Below are 20,248 nucleotides of genomic sequence, written 5' to 3'. Positions count from 1 at the left end.
CACATGATATGAATACAAGGCAAGGACACCACAAACCTCTGGGGTGTGAGGGGCATCAAGCAAGTCTTAGGGAGACAGAGCTTCAGATGAGACTTGAAAAAGATGATAAAGAAGAATCAGCCAGAACAACAGAAGCATGCCAGGCTGTGGACAAAAACATGTTAAGTGTATAAGAGCATGAATAAACTGCAGGCAGGGGTTTGGGCTCGTTCCAAGTGGGGCTGAGGCACATGCGGCCACAGTAGTGCTTAAAATGGAGGTAGAAAGTTAGCAGACCTGAGGCTTTGCCCTCCAAACACTTAAGGAGAGAAAAGCTTGAGTCAGGTTTAGGATAGCTTCAGAAAGCCAAACCATGACATGACCAGGGTCTCTAGTAGCCATACGCATTTTATCTGCTCGTCTGGAATCTCTTCATGGACCCCTCTCCTATACCATTAATTCCCAGGGGTGACCCATGTGACCCAGGCCTAGCCAATCAGGATGGAACATGATACTGGTCACTCTGACTGGATCATAAACAGGCATAGAGGACAGGCCAAACCAATCATAACCCTGCTCTAGAGACTTGCCAAAACCTCCTGGAAAGCAGCACAGTCATCTGGGACTGAAAACTAAAACCTAGAGCCTCCTTGGGACTATCCATCTCTGCCCCCACCAGGCAAAGATGGCTTAAGAATGAAGGTAAAATAAAAGACACAACATATTAACATAGCCTTGAAGGATAGCATCACTTCTGAACTATATTTTCTTCTTCTTCTTTTTTTTTTTTTTTGAGACGGAATCTCACTCTGTCGCCCAGGCTGGAGTGCAGTGGCCGGATCTCAGCTCACTGCAAACTCCGCCTCCTGGGTTTACGCCATTCTCCTGCCTCAGCCTCCCGAGTAGCTGGGACTACAGGCACCCTCCACCTTGCCCGGCTAGTTTTTTGTATTTTTTAGTAGAGATGGGGTTTCACCTTGTTAGCCAGGATGGTCTCAATCTCCTGACCTCGTGATCCGCCCGTCTCGGCCTCCCAATATTTTCTTCTTAATGATAAAAAGCAAAACCCTCTTGACAACAGAGTGAAAACTATACCAACAATGACAAGAATTTTCGGCAAACACACCAAAAGAATGGCTTCTGACAATATCCAATACCTGAGAGGACACAGCTGAGGTTCCTGAAGATGGTTCCTGTGTCTGAATTTCTCATAGCATCCTACAAACTTTTAAATGACATGAGCCCCAAGTTCCCTTTTAGTTTAAGTTAATATAAGCTAGGTAGTTGGCCTCTTGCAACCAAGAGATTATTGACAAAACATGAATTTCGTGATGAGCCAAATATTGACAACAGAGGCACAAAAAGATTAATTTGGCAACTTCAAATTTAAAGTGTTCCAGTGAAATACTATATACAAAATTATTTCCTAATCTATAAAGCGCTACACAAATATTAATTTCACGACTAGTGGTGATATCCAAATAAGTAGTCACTACAGTGTTCCATTTTTATGTCAATATTCCAAATATGTAACTTTTAAACTGTAATTAACAAATGCTCATACAGTACCGACTTTATGCCAGGCATGTTTCTAAGTACATTATCGGTCTTACCTAATCCTCCTGACGTGGTTTGGCTCTGTGTCCCTATCCAAATCCCATCTCGAATTTTAATCCCATGTCAGAGGAGGGAGCTGGTGGGAGGTGAATGGATTATGGGGGCAGTTTCCCTCATGCTATTCTCATGGTAGTGAGTTCTCGGGAGAGGAGATGATTTTAAAGTGTGGCACTTCTTTGCTCTCTCGTTCACTCTCTCCTGTTGCCATGTAAGACGTGCCTTCCTTCCCCTTCCACTATGATTTAAGTTTCCTGACACCTCCCTAGTCACGTGGAACTCTGTCAGTAAAACCTCCTTTCTTTATAAATTACCCAGTCTCAGGTAGTATCTTTACAGCAGTATGAAAATGGATTAATATACCTCCTAACAATACTGTGAAATGGGCACTACTATTATTTCTCCCATTTTAAAAATGGGGAAACTCAGCCAGAGGAAGGTTAAGAAACTTACCCAAAGTCACACTGCTATGAAGTGGTGGAGCGAGTATTTGAACCAGGCCAGTCTGGTTCCACAGATGCTGCCTTTCATTGTCCCTCATCCCCTCAACACTAGCACCAAAGTTTCAACTGCCTTTAAACCGATATTCTGAAACAAATGGCTTGCGGCTACAGTCCTCATGGAACCTTGTCTCTCTGCTGGGTTGTTTCCTCAATAATGAGTCACCCAGTTATCCTTCAAGCTACACCCTTGGAAATCATTATGACAATTTCTCCCTTGCCCTTTCCCACAGTCTGTCCGTGTCCCCATCACACCAGCTTCACCCTAACATGGGTCTCAAATTCTCCTTCTCCCGGGCCGTAGGAACGTGTCTAATCCAGGGCATTCTCCTAACTGGAGATTAACTGCAGTCTCTCTCCCTCCTCATATGCATCTCACTCCACATGGCCAGTAATTATTCTCTGGAAACACAGACCTCACACCTATTCATCCTCCTACTTTAAACCTCTCATCAACTGCCACCCCCCAGGGAACAAAATAGAAACTCCTTCATTTAACACTGAAAATGCTTCACAAATCCCAATTAACTCTCTAGTCTCATTGTCTTCAATACTGCTCCAAGTATGCTGTGAAGGGTATTTTCTGATGTAAAGTAGATCTTTGGGGACCTGTCTTGTTTTCTTTAACTTATTTAATTTACTCTCTTATATCTTGATAATTATATACTTTGCTTAAAATAACAAAGAATTTCTTCTAAAACGTTCTGCAATTTAAACCCATTCTCTAAGACTACTTTGTATCATTGTTATCTGGAATTAGTGGCTCTTTCATGAGAAGAAATAATTACCTTCTATAGAAGCAGAAGTAAAATGCACATTGCCAAAAGCACACTGTGGGCCAGGAAAGAAGCTCCTTAAGGTCAAGAGCCTAAAATAGTCTTCTGGGAGTTTCTAAAATCTCTTTCTTTGGAGGCCTCCTAGACCAGTGGCAAAGCTAAATGAGGTAGAGGTTAGAGGGCAGTGGGAGCAGGGCTTGTGAACAGCCTTGCTAGCAAAAGTGAAAGGAACTTTAGGTCTCAGCTGGCCTATCAGGAAACTTCAGTGTCTCAGGCATCTTTCTGCACTAACCATAGGTGAAAATATCTGCTGGCACCAGATTCTAACAGTATCTTATAGATCAGAATTCCACAAACCTGCCACAATTGACATTTGGGGCTGGATACTTCTATTGTGGGCAATGTCTTATATATTGTAGGATGCTTTTTACAGCATCTCCCGTCTTCATTTATTAGAAGTAAATAGGCTGGTCACAGCAACTCATGCCTGTAATCCCAGCACTTTGGAAGGCTGAGGCAGGAGGATCGTTTGAGCCTAGGAGCCCAACCAGCCTGGGCAACCTAGCAAGACCCCCCATTCTCTATGAAAAATAAGAAAAAAGAATTAGCCAGGCATGATGGCACATTGCCTGTAGTCCCAGCTACTCAGAAGGTTGAGGTGCCAGGGGGTGGGGACATGGAAAGTCGAGGTTGCAGAGAGCTGTGATGGTGCCACTGCATTCTGGCCTGAGCGACAGAGTGAGCCACTGTTTCAAAAAAAAAAAAAAAGAAAAAGAAAGAAAGAAAGAAAATAGCACCTCTTCATTTGTGACAACCATAATGTCTCCCGACATTGCCATGTGTCCCCTGGGGGCAAAATCACCCACAGCTGTTAATCACTGCTATAGATACACTTCCTCAAAGATTAGCATCACTTCTGAACTATGTTTTTCTTCTTCCAAATAAAAATCAAAATATCCTTGACCACACAAAGTGAAAACCATACCAACAAAGACAAGCATTTTTCTGTAAAGATACCAAAAGAATAGCTTCTGACAAGGGTCCACACATTTATTGTTACCATTGCAAATAACAAAACAGAAAATGACAGGTAAATAGACAGAACATATCTGCTTCTTGCTCAACTTAATAGGAAAGCACCTGCAATCTCATCTCTCTCCCATCTCTCAGTAGCATCTGGGATCTCACTGACATGCCAATATCTGACCCTGGGAAAGTCATCTGCTGAGCTACTGCCCAGGGTTGGAGCTGGGACACTTCAGGTATCACTTCAACACAAACTGGTAACACAGGTACACATACAAGGAAACAGCACGGGTGCAACTAAATGTCAAGGTCCATTAGCAGCACAAAGGGGGAAAACTGCACTTCCAAATGCAAGCCCTAGAACTCAGCAGGGACATTTTTCATTTTCAACTTTCAAATGGTGGTAATAATAATAATAATAATAATAATAGTTGCTGTTTTTAAGAACAGCTTCCAAATTCAAATACATTGCACTTCAACCCCAAATACTGGAAAGTGTTCCATATTGCTACTGACTTTGGAAAAAATGCAGGGTTGCCGAAGTTCAATTTGGACTAAATACCAGGAAACAGTCGCTTGAGTTATACCTGTACCTTTGATTTTGTGATTCTGCTTCCCAAGTGACCTCGCAATTATTAAGTCATCACAACACTACGTGGATGCTATCATTATGGTTTTGGCTTTTAGGGAACAGTCAACACTGACTAGTTATTCAGCTGACGTTGGATGACAACTCAATATTGAGAGTATAAATAAATGTGTACACATGCACATTTATTAGAGGCTGCACAATGTTGTTGTCCTCTAAAATATCACAATGTAGACTTGTAACTATCACATCCTATGAAGCCTCCACATTCCAGAACCATCAATGGGAAGTTCAGTCCTGACCAACAAAAAAGGCAGTCCCACTCTTAGGTGGTATCTGCTAAGATCTGAGAACTATGGAAATGAAATACCAAGTCCGACTTCCAGGCAAATCACCACAAATGTAAATGGAGAAGACGAACCGTAAGAAACTCCTCTGGGTGATGAAACCAAATGCTGTTCCCTCCGATAGAAACCAATCCATGTGAGCAATATTTACTGAATTATCCTCAACAGGTAAGGCTACAATCAAGACACTATAGGCAGAACAAAGATAAATCAGATACTGTCTCAGTCCTTAGAAGGCAAGCACTTTCATTATCAGATATGTACACTTTTTACCTTTTCCCCATTTCAGGTAGATGGCAAAGAACTACAGATCCAATCCTATTCACTCTACTTCCTCATTTAAGATCACAAAACTGAAGACAGAATGGGTCTTTCTCAAATTGAAAGCAGCATTCTAAAAGGAGAGAATTTTGATGAAGGCCTTTCAAACCCTTTCAGAAAGTAAATACGGAGAAATTTATTTACTGTGTGATTGGTGGAAGGGTGGGGATTTTAAAAATCCACTTTTTCATTCCTTTGAGTCCCCTTTCTCTCCAATAAGACAAACAGAGCTCAAAAATCCAGTTCAATCTGATTTCTTGATTTTAATAAAGTTCATTTCCAACTAAATTTCTCTAGGGGCAAATTTACTTTCACATTAAAAAAATCCCTCAGTGATAAATTTGTGAAGATAAGCCATACTGGATAAAAGCTACACAGCACACAGCTAGAGACAGAAAATGAGACACACACACACACACACACACACACACACACACACACACAGAGCTATCCCTTTAAAGAAAATAAATTTAAATTTAGGGAATCCTTCTTCAATTGCTATGGTACCCAATTTAGAGACAGTTTATAGCCAACCAGAAGATATATCAGCAAGCAATAAGACACAACAATAAGCAATCAGAAACATCAGTGAGCAATAAGACACCAGAGTCAGCAGTAAAGACACACCAGGGAGAACATTTCTGAGCAATTACCACATGTCTCCATTCAGGAAGGGAGAGAGAAAAACTTCACTCAGCAAGGACTGGAACCCCATAAAACTGAACTCCCACAACTCAGGTTGACAGAGGGGTCTGAAGACACCAGCATGGTCATGGATCAGAGAGAGGGCAGAAAAGCAAGGAAGGGCTGCCCATAAATGAGAACTGTTCACTTAAGTCCTCGTCCTTCTTTCTGGTACTCTATAGACATGGCAAACCGTTTTTTAAAAATATGTGGTTGACTGACAAGATACAAAGGACTACCCACCTTCTGGGGGAAATGAAGAAGGCTGCCCAGCATATCTATATCCACTCTGACCAAGACAGTGTCTATGAAAGGGATGCCTCTGCAAGCATGCATGCGTGCATGCACACGCACACACACACACACACACACACGGACCAGCTTTTGCAAACATCAGCCTGAGAGCAGACCCTGAGACAGAGAAATCACCTGATGAGACAGATGATTAAATCTAGGAAACTGGCAGCTCTCTTCTAGGTAAGAAAATGGTAGCACCTTTTTACAGACGCATGCCTTTATGATAATTTACAAATGGAAGGAGAGATGGAGCTAACACTCAGAATCTCTTCTCTACATAGCACTAGCAGATCTTAAGCTGAGCTCAGCGGACTCCAGTACCAACAGTTACCCATTCCCAAGCACTTAAACTCAACAAAACCTATGAAAACACTTCTCAGAGGTGCTAAGAAGATTAAGTAAAATCATGTACACTGGAGGGTCAGGAAGAGGAACTTGTATTTACTGGACAGCTACTAAATGTTAGTTTCCTCTCCTTCCCTGCCTCCAAATTTTTTTCTGAGTCACCCCTACTTTATAGCAACTATGGTTTGTGTCATTTTATGCATGTGTATTCTTTTCCTAATTACCCAGTAAAAATCATGATGGTATGGACTGTGTCCCACACATACCTGAAAGATGAAAAGACATGTGAATGAGGTTATTCATTAAATGCGTAACTCTAAATTTGCTCCGATTTCCCAAAAAGGAAAAAAAAAAAAAAAAACACAACACTCTGGTTCTTTAAATTATTATTAAAAACACAGCACCACACATTTAGAGGAGTCCCACTCAGAGCCATTGGCTTAGAAAACATGATACTTGTTAAGCGGTAAACTAGCTCAATACATATGGCTGGTATGTTTCCAAATTTCATTTGAAAGAAGTAGTCACCAAGTCCTTCCCATTTCCTTCTTGGAGGTGCACCCACTACCCTGTGCTCTGCAGCTTAAAGCCCAGGTAGCAGTCTCTGTGAGCCTTGCAACAAACAGGACAGTCAGAGGCAGCAAGATCCCACCTTGGGGGAAAGAATGACAGGAGATGTGTTCATAGGGGCCCACAAGCCACAGGACTTCAGAGGCAGTGGGGAACAGCAAAGTTAAAGGCAGAACACTCCATTCCATCTCCAGAAATATGACACCAAACAGTGATGAACCAGATAGAGTCTTTCCAGTAGCGTTTTCTACTGGGTACAAGGGTGGCAAGTGGAGACTGAAGAGGCATGGTTCCAGTTATTAATAAGCAGCTAAACACAGTGGGAGGTTCTCTTGTCTAATTACAGAAGCTGTTGGAAACTGCAAGGAAGACAGGATTTATGGCCTAGATGACACTGCCTCGGTGTTGTAATTAAAAGTTATTTTTAATAACTTTGGTTGGATACTTTGAATTATTAGAAATATATTTTGCAATTTAAAATTTGCTAAAGGGCAAAGAACATTAAAAAGGTAATAACAACCAGCCTGCATAATGTAAAACAATTAAATGTTCTGACACTGCGAGGTGGGAAAGGAAAAGAATCTCTCCCACTTAAGTGTGTGAATTTTTACAAGCAAAAGGGAAAGGGAAATAAATAAGCTTAAAGTATATGAAACAAGATTTTTTTAAAAGCAGGAACTGATGTCAAAAGTAACCTAGTTACTTACTTTATCTATTAACCAGAGTTTGGGTACCACCCACCAAAAGTATAGACAGCTTGTTCACAACCATTCACCCAAACCACTGAATCCTAATCTTCAGGCTCTTCACTTTGTCCTGGTTCCCCAGAAAATCGTGGCCACCCTAACAAGAGCAGTCCTGGCTCAAAAACAAAGACCCAGAGGCTGACCTCAGAGCAGTGTGATGGTGGGGGACTTGGAGGGAGGGTTCTAATGTGAGCTGTAGGCAACAACATGCTGCATATAATTTGGGTGTTGTTTTTAGTCAATTTTCCTTCTCTCATCCAATATTCCAGTTTCCAGAAGGGGCAAAACAAAATGCCTTCCAGTGGGAACCGCATGGTGGTGTACATGAGTGGCTACAGAATCCGCCTAGGATTAGGCAGGGGCCATTTATCTCCTAAAAGCCATTTCCATAATTTCTATTTCTCCATATATACATAGGAGGCATTTTCTGCAATGGTGGCTCTTTTTTTTTTTTTTTTTTTTTTTTAAAAACAACAGGGAGGAGAGAACCTATTATATGTAACAGACTTTCAAAATTGTCTGATGGGAGTATGGAGGAGGAATGAACTCTAAAAGGCATGTGCTTCTCAAATAACCTCTATATTTCATTTAATCCATGCTATGAATCTTCTCTTTACAAGTGAATTCCAGCAGCTCATTAAGAGCAAATGTGTCACAGAAACTACCAAATATTATGCATCATGATAAAACTATAAAAAGCATTTTAACATCTGCTATTAAAAAATAAATTTAGACTTCTCTTTACAATGGCCATGCTAAGTTTATAGAATTTATATTATGTGGGTTCCAGTAAGAACCACTGCTCTCCTTTATTCTCTTCTTGGTCCAAAGCAGGGTGTGACTCCATATCAGGGCAGAGAATTGATATTTTTACCTGCCACATTAATTTTCTCAAGTGCAACCAAGCTGGGAACAGCTGTGGTGGAGTTGGTTGAGTTTGTTCCGGTGCCATTGACAACAAGATTGTCCACCTTCGACTCCAACTTGCCAATGCGCTGCAAAATGTTATCTAATAACACAGCAAGGGTTTTCTTCAGATCTGTAAAAGAAAGTGCAGACAATTTTAAAATTCTATGGCCTCTGCATATCTGTCTGGCTTGCTCTCTCTTCATCATGGAGAATAAAACTTCTCAAATGTTTCTGAAGTGGTACAAAAGATCTGTCAAACCACATCTGAAAGATGACAAGGGCCATCTTCATCTGGCCCAGATCCTACTAAATACATCAGTCTGTTGCAGAATGCAAGTCTGACAATAAGTGACATGGTATAACTATTTCCAGCTACTTGGTCAACAGGGAAAACTCCTTGTTAGCATCCTGCTATAGCACTACATTGAATTCCTCCTTACAGCACCATAGTTTCTCATACAAAGCATGACACCTCAAGGGTGCAGCAAGATCCCAAAGTAGCCTTTGGATCAAGTTCGTTATTTTTCGTGTTGCATACTCTAGTATGTCCCAGTTTTTTAAAAAGTGTTCAATTCTGTTAGTTACATACACTAATACTTCATAAAAGCTACAGCTCCAGATTTTCAGGTCTGCTACACAACCCAGAATTGACTATAATCAGATTTAGGAAATATTTAAAGTAAAGATTAGAGTCATTCATTTGCTCACAAGTATTTATTAAGCTACTACTATGTGCCACATATTATTCTAGATGCTGGGGATATACTCTCATGGTTCTTACATTTAAGAGTTGGTTCCCTTTCTCACACATCTGACTACACATTAAAGAGTACTGCACTTCTCTCTGGATAAATTACAGGAACTCCTTCACCCCTATGGATGCATTTACTATTTGTAGACAAGATATTCAAAGAAAAAAAAAAAGATAAGCTTAGACTCTCTCCTCTAAAAATTCATAATCACAGAAAGATATACTGACTTGTATGTGTCAGAAAAGCAGATGGGTGACTGCATAACCATCCATGGAAATAGAATCCAGACCCATTTCTGAATTGGGAGTGGGCCAGGGGAAAAGTGCAGAGTGTGGGTAGCAGGACTGAGAAAAGCCCTGAGTTAAGACAAACGGGAAGTTGCAACCTTCCTTTCTCCTGGAAAATAGCAAACTTGTCCCTGAGCAGATGCAGTGATCTGACCATGAAATAAACACACGTGGTCACATAAACAGCACAGATCACAGCCAGCGAACCTCGTCAAAGGTGCACCAGCCTGTTCCATTATGCCCAGTGAACCAGAAGCAGATGCTGGTGCTGTGCTTCTTGTACAGTGGCAGAATCTTGAGCCAAATAAATCTCTTTTCTTTATAAATTACCCAGGCTCAGGTATTTTTCATAGCAATGCAAAATGGACAACTGTTTTATCTTCACATCCTCCCCATGAGGTAGATGTGACTCCATTTTACAGATAAGAAAACTGAGGTTCACAGATATTAAATAAGAAGCTGATAAAATGAGGGCTTGCCTCAGGACTGTTTAATTCCCTGATGTCTCAATGGGACCAATCAGAAGTCAAGACCCTGGGTAGAAAAAATAAACCAAGGGTGAAGCTCAGAGTCTTTCATCCATAACACAGTGGTTAAGGGCCTGACTTTGGAGCCAGAGTTCCTAGGTTTCAGTCCCACCTCTGGCATTCCTGTTTCCTTATCTGTAAAAGAGTGACATGAACAACACTTCAGCTTTGGGGTTGTGGAGAGGAGTTAATGAGTTAATATTTATAAAATGTTTTGAATACTGGCTGGCACATAATAAGCACTGCATAACCGCCTGTTAAATATATAAGTAAAATAAAGCCTTTCAGTGGAAAATGTTCTCATTCTTCCCAAAGAAATCTCTCCTCAGATGATGCAAAGCTTTATTGCTTTATCCAAAGGGTCATGAGAGCACTCTCCTCTGCGGTCTGCAGTCCTACGGTCGGCATGACTCAGTCTGTCACAGGCACATCATTAGTTGGCACAGACAGCGGGAGTCGGTCACCTGTTCTGTCACTGAGTCTAATGCATCAACTGGCTCTCCAGAGTTCTGAAGAGTGCCAGAGGCCAGCCACGCAGAAGGGGGCAGTCGTGCCAGCGAGAAGGGGCAATGTTCAGTATAAAGAAATACTCCTCAGTATTTCTTTTCATTTCAGCCTCTTTGCCTAGAGCCTGTGTCATCAAGCCAGCTAGAATCCGAATACGATCTAGATAGCATTTAACTATCACCAGTAATTGTAGTTGGCCAAGCACAGAAGCCCTGGCCCTCTAGTGTGACTTAACTCAGGATTTTTCAACCTCGGCACTACTGACACTTTGGGCCAGGTAATTCTTTGTCGTGGTAACTGTCCTTGCATTGTAGGATGTTTAGCAGCATCCCTGGTCTCTACTCCCTGAATGACAGCAGCAATTCTCCAGGTGTGGCAATCAAAAACGTCTGCAGACACTGCCAAATATCCCTTGGAGGGACAAAACTGCCCTCATTTGAGAACCGCTGAATTAGGTGCATTCTCTCAAACCCTCTGTATTCCCCACTGCCCTCTGTGAAGACATGGAGAGAGAACTGTGATAGAGGGCTTACAGGAAAGGAAATGCCCACTGAATGAACCTGCATCATGTGTGACTTCCATTCACTGGAGGGACTGCTACAAATACAACGGAAAGTTGCAGTGAGGGAAGTCTGCCTTCCTCCCTAAAGGAGAGCTAACAGAACATGAGCCAATGCTGATGGGCTCTCAACAGACTACTGGACACAGTCCTCAATCCATTGTTACTGGTGATAGTCATTAGTGGAGCATACTCTAGGTAGGATACGAAGTTGTCACACTTATAATTAAGAAGATATTCTCCCTCAGTTCTCAAATTACAGTGACCAGTAAATACGACTGACCTACTATTTCTTGTTGACCCCATCTGCCAAAGATTGACCTTCTGTGACTGTGTGACATGGAGTGTAAAAGGGGATTCATGATGAGGAGGAGGGATCACCATCACCACAGCCACCCTGATATCACCTCCTCTACTTATTTAACTTTCTATATGCCAGGCAGTGTGCTGAGCACTTTAAATGAACTAATTCATTTAATCCTATCAAGACAATCTGAGGAGAATATGATCATCCCTATGCCCCTCTTACAAATAAATCACAGCACAGAGAGGCTAAATAATTTAGCAGAGGTGATTACAGACCCAGGACTCAAACCCAGTCTGGTTCCAGGGCTGATGGCTCTTACCCACTATGCTGCACTGCCTCTTAAGAACTACAATGGACCTGTCCACCAGCAAGCATCTCTGACTTGCTTCCCCTGAATCTACTTGTTAGAGAATAACCTCTGGGATTTTGCCATGTGTTCGTGGGAAAACATATACCAACCACTCTTAAGACTCACTCATGCCCCTGTCCTGTGGCAACTCTGGTCACCTGACCCAGTATCACTAAACATCCACCAGCTGACACTGGCAACTACCAAATACATCAAGTGATCCAAGATTTTTTTAAAATTAAGACTCTTTCTATATCTTCTCCCTTAAAATGAAGATGGAATATAAGGCTACTAAAAACCTTGAATTCTCTAAGCACTTTACCTGGGGAGGCATGTTTTCTCTCCCAATATGAAAGAAAAAAGTTCATTTTTAACTCAAGCAGCTACCCAAGTCACCATTTCAAAGCAGCCAACCCAAGATTAAGGATGTTCTTAATAAAAAACAATGACAGAGATGACGCCAAGCCCTTATCTGTATCATTATACAGTGCTTGGCACATTAAGTATGTGTTATGTAAGTAAACAAATGAATGAATGAAACAAACTATAGTACTCTCAAAAATAAGGCTCAATAAATTATACGTTTCCAGGCAATGAAATTATTTTGCACCTTGTATTTTACTGTTAAACCTCCAAAAACTGTTAACAGTTTTATCACAATTTTAAAGAAATAACAGGCTGACATGATGGCTCATGTCTGTAATCCCAGCACTTTGGGAGGCCAAGACAGGTGGATCACCTGAGGTCAGGAGCTCGAGACCAACCTGGCCAACATGGTGAAACCCCGTCTCTACTAAAAATACAAAAATTAGCTGGGCGTGGTGGCATGTGCCTGTAGTCCCAGCTACTCGGAAAGCCGAGGCAGGAGAATCACTTGAACCCGGGTGGCGGAGGCTGCAGTGAACGAAGATCGTACTGCTACACTCCAGCCTGGGTAACACAGCCAGAGCAATACTCCATCTAACATAACATAACATAACATAACATAACATAACATAACATAACATAACATAACATAACATAGTTTTTTTGTTTGTGTTTTAATCTTTTTTTTTTTTTTTTTGAGATGGAGTCTTGTTCTGTGGCCAAGGGTAGAGTGCAGTGGCACGATCTCAGCTCACTGCAACCTCCGTCTCCTGGATTCAAGCGATTCTCCTGCCTCAGCCTCCTGAGTAGGTGGGATTACAGGCACCACCACGCCCAGCTAATTTTTGTAGTTTTAGTAGAGACGGGGTTTCACCATGTTGGTCGGGCTGGTCTCGAACTCCTGACCTCATGATCCACCCGCCTCAGCCTCCCACAGTGCTTGGATTACAGGTGTGAGTCGCCGCACCGGTCTGTTTGTGTTTTAATCCTAATGGTAACCCTTTTATTCACTACAACTGTACAAAGAATTTCTATAGTTTAATAAAAATGAAAGAACAATATTACTCCAAATTCTTGTATAATATTTTAATATTTCATTGTGTCTTATAGTTATTATAGCCATAAAATGAGTCCTCAGCAAGATTATCATTTTCAATTACTAATGAGCTTTTAAAATTTTGTTTGTGGTTCAAAGCCTTCACAATAAAAATTTAATCCCAACATTACTACTGCAATTCTGCATTCCTAAAACTTACTGTACATGATGAAGATGAGATCAAAGTAGTTGAAAAACATTTAAAATGTCTCTCTAGGGAAAGCAGGCTTTGGTTTCTATCATGCCGGCATTCTTTGATAAATGGTAAGGTCGATTAAACTGCACTGGAACAGGTTATTTGACAGCTTCTGTTAAGTTTTCATTTCCAGGAAGCCATGGCATTAATGGGTAAGAAGTGACTGGAAGGGGCTGACAGACACATCCTTGAGCAGACAGCCAAGGAGCTATAACTGCAAATCACACTTTTCTCCATCTCTGGAATTCAAGGAGATGGATGGATCTCAATAGAAAGGAGGGCCCTACTGGTGGAATAAGGTTTATAGATCTATCAGCTAATAATGTGAGACTGCGAGGTAAACCTTCATTTCCCAGATCATCAAAATCAATCCGTATTTCAGGAATTATCAAAAACGGCCATGCTTGGGAGCTACGCTGCCCACCACCCCATTTTTCCTGGAACATGCTTCTAAAGCAGTGGTTCTTAGCCCTGCTGTGCATCAGACTCACTTTGTGCAGAGTTACCAGGTTGCAACTTCAATGCACTAAATCCAGATCTGCAGAGTCCATCAAGGATTGGGGCACAGCCAAGGTTGAGATCTACTGTGAAGGTGCAGCTGCCATGATACTATGGCACAAAACCAACTATGCAATGAGCAAGGTCTTATATCTGAACTGCCAAAAATAATTTACATCTGTGCCTGCTCCTAAATCAAATCCCTTTTCACCATGGCTGCCCGAGAGGCAGAGCATGAACAACAGAGCCACAGAGCAGCTTCACTTGCTGCTCTGGAGAAACCGGCAAAGACGGGGCGTTAATGAGAAAGGAAGGTGCTAATGAAAAAAGAATTAACCTCAACCTCTTATTTCCATTGACTGTCAGGAATGTCAAGTTTCATCAATTATATATTTTTAAATTAATTTTAGAGTGACCTTTCCACAGAAAGATAATAGAGTTACAGTAATGACCCAAATAGAGTCCATTTATTATGTACAAGGACATTCAAAGCAGTGTTATTTATAAAATAGTGTTATTACAGATAAGAACTGGAAATTACCCAAACACACAACAAAAAGATTAAATTACATTATGTCAGCCATTCATAAGATAGAATAAATCACTAGACTGTAAACTTAGGGAGGGCAGAGACCAAGTCTGCTTGTCATCTCTGTTTATGGCCACTAGCTATTAATATCAGGAGTTCAATAAATATTTGTTAAGTGGATGGATAAAAAAGGAAAAGTGTACAGTCATCAAAAATACCTAATGGCATAAGGAAATGCAGTATCTTAATTTAAAAAAAGGCATATATTCATGTACATATAGACATATATACACACACGTATGTATCACTTTTTTTTAAAAGAAAAAAGAGAAATCAATCTTACTGGGTAAGATCTGCACTTAGAGGTAATATTTATTCTTTATTCATCTCCATACTGCCTCATATGCTCTAATTTTACATAAAAATTCACATTATTTTCAAAGTCACAAAGGCATTAAGTGTTATTTTAAATATATATACATAGTACATGAATTGTACTCTTAAGAATCGAAGATAGCCGGGTGCAGTGGCTCAAGCCTGTAATCCCAGCACTTTGGGAGGCCCAGACGGGCGGATCACGAGGTCAGGAGATCGAGACCATCCTGGCTACCATGGTGAAACCCCGTCTCTACTAAAAAATACAAAAAACTAGCCGAGTGTGGTGGCGGGCACCTTAGTCCCAGCTACTCGGGAGGCTGAGGCAGGAGAATGGCGTGAACCCGGGAGGCGGAGCTCGCAGTGAGCTAAGATCCGGCCACTGCACTCCAGCCTGGGCGACAGAGCGAGACTCCGTCTCAAAAAAAAAAAAAAGAACAAAAAAAGAAATCAAAGATAGTGCCACAGTACCCTAAAGTCACGTAAGGCATTACCCACCAGAAACATCTTAGTGACCCTTACTGCCTTATCTCATTTGAATTTTAAAGCCACATGTTGGATAATTTGCCTGCTCCTGAACTGACAAAGGTGGCTTCCACCCTGCAGTGGTCCCAGGCAGCAGATTCTGGACACAAAAGGGCATACAACAATTATCACACAGTCAAAGAGCAGCCCAGATGCTCGGCAACACTGACTAGCCTTCTCTTCTGAGTTAGAACTACAGATTTAAGATTTCACCAGAACTTCTGCCCAGAAGCAAATGTTTTTCCTAAGGTGATGCAGAGGGTGTCATTACCATCGAGGAAATTTCCATGCATTGGAATCTGGTAAAGGATCCTATCTAGGCCTGTTGATGATATTAAGTGCTTTATGGAATCTGTTAACATCCAGAATAGAGTTCTTAGGCTATTCTCTGAATTTTCCTAACATGTAGCCCGCTGCATGGAATAGAAACAAAGACTTGTAGCCTTTTTTATAGAAAAGGTAAGGAATCAGAAGTGCTGAGAGGTCAAGCCTATTGTCATCCATTGTCCTCACCTGACACCAGGGCCCGCACCTTCTTGGAAAGGGTAGCCTTGTACACTACTCCTTCCTGCTCACTGTACCATGCCAGAAACACCACCACCACCAATGCCCTGGTTAGATACAAAGGTGAACTTGGCCACACCCAGCTTATCTTACAGCCCACAGAGGAAAACTGTATCTTTTGAAGAGGGCAATGACAACCACATCTCCTAGTTTAGGAGGGTGGTGGCAAGCCTCACCTCTTCTGAAACAGAGCATATTTCCTCTCACATCTGGTCAGGCTCTACCCCTGTAAAGGCTAAGAACAGCTGCATAAACAGGTTGCTGAAGCCGTGTGTTCAAACGAATGATCAATGTCAGATCTACATGAACAGTTATGGCTGGGTGGTAACAGATGCAGATACATATTCAAGTCAGAGTTAGTGATAACTAATAGGAAAGAATGCACTTTGATTAAGTACTAGTTGGGCACAGTGGCTCACACCTGTAATCCCAGCACTTTGGGAGGCTGAGGTGGGAGAATCACTTGAGGCCAGGAGTTTGAGACCAGCCTGGGCAAGACAGTGAGATTCCATCTTTAGATAAAATAACTTTTTTGTTTTAAAGTAGCCTAGCGTGGTGGCACGTGCCTACACTCTGGAGGCTGAGGTGGGCATAAGGCTTGAGTCTGGGAGGCGGAGGTTGCTAGAGCCATGATCACACTACTGTACTTCAGCCTTTGTGACACAGCAAGACTATCTCCAAAACAAGACAAAACAAAAATAAAACAAAAACACCAAAAAAAAAAAAAGTACAAGAATAATCTAAGTCAATCTAAGTGCCTAAATAAACTTTGTCATTTGTAATCCTCACAACAAGCCTATGAGATTAAGTGATATTATACTGTCTGTTTTACAAAAGAGGAAGTAAGCTTTAAGATGATCGGTGACTTGTTCAAAGTCACACATCAGTAAGGAACACAACGTGTTCCATCCCTCCAACAGAAACACTAACTACCTTCCAGAATAAACAATAGTTTCCATGTCAGGATCATGCATAATAGCTACTTGGAGCCTCTTAGATGCAGAGCCCATAGGGAATTTCTTCTCATTTCCTGCTTCACTAAAAACATTATTGTGATTTTCAAATGAGTCCCAGCTGTAACTGTACCACACAGAACATCACAGAGTTTCGCCAAGGGCTGCTGCTATTCATTCATGGCTCCTACTATGCGCCAGGCAGAAGGTACTAAGTTCCGGGGCACAGCAGGGAACAAAACAGACCAAAGTCCCTGCTCTTTCAGAACTTACATTGTAAGCGGGAGAGACACACGATCAGCTCATACAACAAATACTTGATGCTAAGTAGCTTGAGTGTTATAAAGAATGAGAGTAACAGTGGGCTTGGGCCCTCCTGTGAAGGAGGGAAGGCTAACTTCTCTGAAACAGAAGGAATGGGCATGGCTGTGTTCTAACAAACTTTATTTACAAACAAAGAAGGAAGATAGGAAGGCGTGGGGGAGAGCAAATGCAGAGGCGCAGAGACAGGTGAATGCTCGGCCACCATGCAACAGTCTTGTCCTAGAAGACAGCCACCATGCCTTAGTAGACTTGAGAGGGTGTGGAGCTTTTTAGGGTGTCCGCAGCAGCATGAGGTCTGCCCAAGCACTTCTGACAGCAAAAGAGCACCAGGACACAGTTGGGAAGAAGCAGAGGGTCATAGAGAGCTATGGCCGCCAGGTAAGACAAGGGACATTCTGAGCCTTATCGTTTGAACATGGCAATGGCAGACTCCAACCCTACACATGTGCGTGCAATCCCTCAATCCAGACTTGAAGTAGTGGTGCTGCATGAAAGAAAGGGTCTTAATGACTGAGGAGTAGAAGAATAAGCCCCTTATTCTGAGTTTACTTCTCCTGTCTAAAACATTCCCAAGGTCTTCCTCAGACCTTTTGACTGGCCTGGGTGTGCTTGTGAACTTGGCCTGACTTTGATGAGGATACTGGGCAGGCTGGACTCTACCACAGGATGGCTGGAGAAGTCCCAAGCCACAGAGAGGCCCATTTTTAGGTTCCAAGCTTTTTAAACCAAAAAGCCCTTTCTTTAATCACATCAGCCACGTCACCATAGAGTAACTAAAGCCTTCTCAGACACACCAAACAGCCCAGCTATTTTTTCCCCTACCAGTTTCACTCCAAGAACAGTGCATTTCCCTCAAGGGCAGGGAATTTCTACTTTGGCAACAGTGGTTTTCCACATTATCCCACAATAGTCCCAGTCCTCAAAAAAAAATAAAGACAGAAAGAAAAAAAGAAACCATTCCTATTCCTTGACCATATTTCCCTATTTGTAGGAAGAGAGACACAAAAGAAAAGTGAGGGGGAAAAAAAAAAACAAAACTAAAAAACCCTTTACATGCTTGCATCTTTAATGAAATCCAACCTGTTTTTATTCCTTTTTCACAAGAGAGGTGGAAGGCAACACTTGCAAAAGCTCTCATTCCAATCTCAGAACATTATCTGGATCTGCAACACACAGCAGCTGCTAACCTTTCAGAGCAATCTTCAGCAGTCCTAAATGGTGTTAACATACAGCATCCCAAGCCAATGAGGGCCAATCAGAAGCCCACTTGCAGTTACCTCTCCACTGCCCCCAACCAGCAACCAAAAGCCCTGTGCTGGTTCTCCAACCCCGGTGTATGCCTCCTTAAGGAGAAAACTTCCTTCCTCCCACAGAGAAAGCAGTGAACTATAGGGTGAGGTCGAGGTCTGGTTTCCGCATAAGAACATCCATATTGATACCAGAAGCCACAGCCTACAGGGCTCTGCATGAGCTGCTGGCCTCTCACCGCCTCAAACACCTTCCATGCCACTCCTTGCTCACTTTGTTTTAGCTACAGTGGCCTCCCTTCTACCCTGGAGTGCATATGCTGGCCTTAGGGCCTAGCACACACCATGCCTTCTCCCTGGCATGCTCTGCCTCCACCTCTTTCTTTCCACTGTACCTGGCTGCTCCTTGGTGTCATTTGGTTAAAAGTTACCTCCAGAGAGAGAGGTGACCTTCCAGTGCAAAGTAGCCCCTCAGATATTTTTTATTATTTATTTATTTATTTATTTTTTGAGACGGAGTCTCCCTCTGTCGCCCAAGCTGGAGTGCAGTGGCACAATCTTGGCTCACTACAAGCTCCGCCTCCCAGGTTCACACCATTCTCCTGCCTCGGCCTCCCGAGTAGCTGGGACTACAGGCGCCCGCCACCATGCACCACAAAAAAAAAAAAAAAAAAAATACTACTTTTTTTGTATTTTTAGTAGAGATGGGGTTTCACCATGTTAGCCAGGCTGGTCTCGATCTCCTGACCTTGTAATCCACCCGCCTCGGCCTCCCAAAGTGCTGGGATTACAGGCATCAGCCACCATACCTGGCCACCCCTCAGATATTTTAAATCCTATCCCCATTTTTCTTCCTGGAATGTACTCTGCTATCTGACTTTCTCTTGTTTATTATTTCTTCCTTCCAAAGATAACAAAGCATCTATGAGAGCAGGGCCTTTGTCCATCTGTTTCTCACTGTATGCACAAAATGTGGGGGATAGTCCAGCCAATGACAGACATTTCCTGAAGGACCAGGCTTGAAAAACAGAAGCCTAAGGGCCAGTCTAGGACTAAAAAGCTCAGGGAACCAGGAGACAGGCAGAAGGTAGGGAAGAGCAGGCACACAGAACCGGGAGGTCAAGGAGGAATCAGGCAGCAGGCAAGTGGGATGGGGGTCAGCAGAGAGAAACTGGAAGCCCACAGCTGTTTGAGCCTGAGCTGGCAGCTTTTCTAGGACAGTGCCCCAGCCCAGAGAAGCCAGGGTTAACAAGGTGTGGATGGACCATGAAGGGAAATGTCACCTCGCCTCAGGTTTCCATTACTGTTCATTAGAGAACACAAGTGGACCGGGTCTGTCCAGTTAGATAAGAGGTATCACTAGGGATCAGAATTTGGGTCAGGCTGTTGGAGACAGAGATCAATTCACCTCAGAAACAAGAATTGCATTGAGTCGGGTGAGTGGCACCATCCATGACACAATTCCCGAGACGTCACTGGCAGGCATGGCCCCTGCCACACTGGCTGGGAGATGCAGAGGGCTCTCCTCTGCTGACCTGCAGAGGGCTCTGGCTCTATACTTGCCTGGGAGGCAAAAGCCAACAC

At 42.5% G+C, this 20,248-nt stretch overlaps 1 protein-coding gene across 5 annotated transcripts in view; it reads right to left on the bottom strand.

Annotated features, from left to right (window-relative positions):
* The window catches only part of MGAT5 (alpha-1,6-mannosylglycoprotein 6-beta-N-acetylglucosaminyltransferase), a 336,921-nt gene that overhangs the window by 181,314 nt on the left and 135,359 nt on the right, over positions 1 to 20,248 (bottom strand). For all 5 annotated transcript variants that reach the window (XR_013401979.1, XM_015109959.3, XM_015109960.3 and 2 more), the window contains exon 3: positions 8,669 to 8,833. Coding sequence is in view for 4 of the 5 variants with exons in the window: in XM_015109959.3 (XP_014965445.1) it covers positions 8,669 to 8,833 (165 nt within the window). In the remaining variant the exon portion in view is untranslated. The remainder of the gene's footprint in view (positions 1 to 8,668; positions 8,834 to 20,248) is intronic.

The sequence above is a fragment of the Macaca mulatta genome, chromosome 12, assembly GCF_049350105.2.
Source record: "Macaca mulatta isolate MMU2019108-1 chromosome 12, T2T-MMU8v2.0, whole genome shotgun sequence".
Lineage (NCBI taxonomy): Eukaryota > Metazoa > Chordata > Mammalia > Primates > Cercopithecidae > Macaca > Macaca mulatta.
The sequence above is the reverse complement of the archived record's forward strand: the minus strand, read 5'-3'. Positions and strand labels throughout refer to the sequence as shown.